General features: G+C 47.5%; 1 protein-coding gene across 2 annotated transcripts in view; it reads right to left on the reverse strand.

Annotated features, from left to right (window-relative positions):
• The window catches only part of SYNRG (synergin, gamma), an 87,442-nt gene extending 84,769 nt beyond the window's left edge, over positions 1 to 2,673 (reverse strand). For both annotated transcript variants that reach the window (XM_008568065.1, XM_008568063.1), the window contains exon 1: positions 2,597 to 2,673. In XM_008568065.1, coding sequence (XP_008566287.1) covers positions 2,597 to 2,673 — 77 coding nt within the window. The remainder of the gene's footprint in view (positions 1 to 2,596) is intronic.
• Positions 2,674 to 3,228: the final 555 nt, after the last annotated feature.

Raw genomic sequence — 3,228 nt, forward strand, 5'->3', positions numbered from 1 at the left:
CGTGGTGGCGCGCCCGCCGAGGGTTCGGATCCCACATGCGGACTGGTTCCCGCTCACTGGCTGAGCGAGGTGTGGCAGCAACACCGAGGGTTGCGATCCCGTTGCCGGTCCCGGTCCGGTACGGGTGTGACACTGAGGGTTGCGATCCATTGCCGGACACGAAAAAAGACAAAAAGGAAAAAAAAAAAAAAAAAAGAACAGTGTCTTTACACACATAGGCATTCAATGACTACGAGTGAAATGATTACTGATTAATCTGGATTAGTCTTTTTTTTCTGTCTTGATTAAGGAAAAAAGTTATACTTCTCATCTCTTAGGCAAATTTTGCCCTTTAAACAACTCTACCGTTTATTCTAAAGTAGACTATTCAGGATACCAATCAAAATTAGGCTAATATTAAATTTGGAAAATGCCTTCCTTTTTGCTTAATCTCTTAGAACTATTTAAGAGATAAGGTCAGTATAGTTCATGAATTTTCTCCATTAAAAGCTTAAAGAGGTTGCCTGTTTCTTTTTCTTCTTCCTAAAATACATTTAGGCTACTATAATGTTAGTTTTTTTATAAAATAACTTCAGTCCTTACCACTACTCTCTCAAAACCGTAATATTCTTTTTCTCTAGGGAACATACAGCTTCTCAGCCCCAGAAAGTTTCCAATATATGTAACATATTTACCATACATTTTTCATAGTAAGGAACATTTGTTTTTTCTTTTTGTCTTTTTTCGTGACCGGTAACGGGATCGCAACCCTCAGTGTTGCGCCCGTACCGCGACCGGCAACGGGATCGCAACCCTCAGTGTTGCGCCCGTACCGCGACCGGCAACGGGATCGCAACCCTTGGTGTCGCGCCTGTACCGCGCTCAACCAGTGAGCCGACCGGTCTCTATATGGGTGGGATCCCAACCCTCAGCGGGAGCGCCGCCCTCTACCAAGTGCGCCACCGGGCTGGCCCAAGTAAGGAACATTTTAACCACTTTTATCTACCACAAATCCTCTAGAGTTTTAGAATGTAGATGTTACTACATGTACATTTACAGGGGAGAGAAATTTTAATATCAATTATTCTAATTTCTGTCAAAAATTCAGGCCAAATTTATAAAACTTTGTGTCCAGGGGCCAATGATATTAAAATATTATAAACTAAAGGTAATGATCCACTCAACTTTCTAAACCTGAGGTTCTTCCCACTCAAAATATTTTTTCAAAAAACAAATAGAAATTCAGGCCTAGAATGCTAAATTCTTTTAAGTTTCTATTTTCTAGAAATCCGTGCCATGATCGATCATATACTTGATCAAATTAATGCCACTTAGGAACACTTTAGAAATTGCCATCAAATACAGAAAAGAGATTATTAAACATTTTTCTTCTCCAGGCAGAAACTGACCTATACCAATTATTCATGAAAAATGTGAATGAAACAGCGAAGAGAACAAATGAATAAGCAAAGGGTTTTAAATCTAAAGTCGAAGATGTGTAGAGGAAATGAAAAATGGGATCGCACACAGGTGGTTTATTGAACAGCAACTGCTTTTTTCCCCTAGCATATATATAAGCACCTGCAAAAGGTGATAATTTTAAGACCTTACACTTCGGTAGTGTTTATGACTCCAAAATTGAAACACTGCATATCAAAAAACCAACACTTCCGTTTTCCAAAAATAATTTAGGGTACTGAAGATGAAGAACTAATTTTACCTCCAAACGTGTGCGCAGTATGGGTTGGCTAATAAAATCCGACTGGGTCATCACAGAAGTGGGGTGAAAACTTTCTGGAATATAATATTTCCCTAGATGATAATGAATTGGTCAAGTCACAAAGGTACATCTCCCTTATCGTTTTGGGTATAAGAACCACAGGCAGTTACTAGATGAGATATAACACAGGGCACATTTGTTTGAGGACTAAGTAAAAGTCCGGAAGCTTTGTTCTAATACATGCGTAACTGCTGTTCAACTGTGAATTTTTCTTTGTTTTGTTTTTAAATGCCTTTTTACAAGTCAGAGTTCTCTCTACAAGACAGAATCTCTATCTCTAGACATTGTGAATTTTTCTTTGTTTTGTTTTTAAATGCCTTTTTACAAGTCAGAGTTCTCTCTACAAGACAGAAGCTCTATCTCTAGACAATTACTAATTCAAAGGTCTTCAGATTTTCCTGCCGTTCTTCGTGTTAGAGAAATAAAAGGTGGACAGGACAGGACACTCTGAAAGGGGAAAAAACAAACAGTTCCTCCAGCTTTGTGACCAGATTTTCCAGAGCCTTCCCTCCATCACCCCCGGTCTCTTCAGGTGCAGCCAGGACGAGAAACGAGGGGTCGGGCTTCCTCGTCACCCAGCGCCGCCGAGCGGACACTCACCTCCTCCCCTCCCGCCCCCAGGCAGCCGGTGCCCCGGAGCCTGGAACACAAGCGTCGGGCGCCCGGGCTCTGTCCGCCCCCTTCCGCCTCGGTGTCAGGCAACGACCCTTCTCCCGCAGCCGGTTCCAAAGGAAAAGGGTCGGAGCCGGCAAAACCCATCATAACCGCCAAGCACCCCTGGCCGCTCGGAGGCCAGCCTGCGTCCCACCGGCCTCCGACCCCGTTCTTCACACCCACCTGCCTCCCCCTGCGGCCCCCGCGCCGGCTCCCGCGGCCCCGCCGCCGCCAGCTCCGGTTCCCGGCCGCAGCGCCATCTTGCTCCGGGCCTGCCTAGGCCGTCGCCGCCGCGCCAGCAGCTGTCAGCTGAAGACAGCCACTTCCGGAGCAAACGCCAGCCCCACCTCGCCGCGGACCCGGCGACGGGGCGGGGCCACGCGCCCACGTGACTCCCCCGGCCCTCGGGGAGGAGCGGCGCTCCGTCACGTGACCCAGCGCCGCTGGGGTCCTGCAGGTGCAGTCCTAGCTCTGGGGCAGCTGGGGCGGGGGCGGGGGCGGGGGCGGGCGCGGCTCCGAAGAGAGCTGATTCATACTCTCGCCAAGGCCCTCTGCAGGGCCCGGCTGGCGGCCGAGCGGCAAAGTGTCGTCGTTCCTCCCTTTGAAAACGATCATCTCGGTTAGTGGAAAGAGGAGGTTGAGTCTTGATTTTTAAACTGGACGGTGGGTACACGGGTGTTTTGTTATTCTTTACACGTAAAGAATACATGCATTCTGGCTGGCCGTTTGAGAGCTAAACAACGCTGATTAGTGATCAGCTCTCTCCCCTCTTTCCCTGGAACTCCCCAGCTTCCTTATGGCGCCCACTTCAGACG

Source organism: Galeopterus variegatus, unplaced genomic scaffold (genome assembly GCF_000696425.1).
Source record: "Galeopterus variegatus unplaced genomic scaffold, G_variegatus-3.0.2 Scaffold372, whole genome shotgun sequence".
NCBI classification, from domain to species: Eukaryota; Metazoa; Chordata; class Mammalia; order Dermoptera; family Cynocephalidae; genus Galeopterus; species Galeopterus variegatus.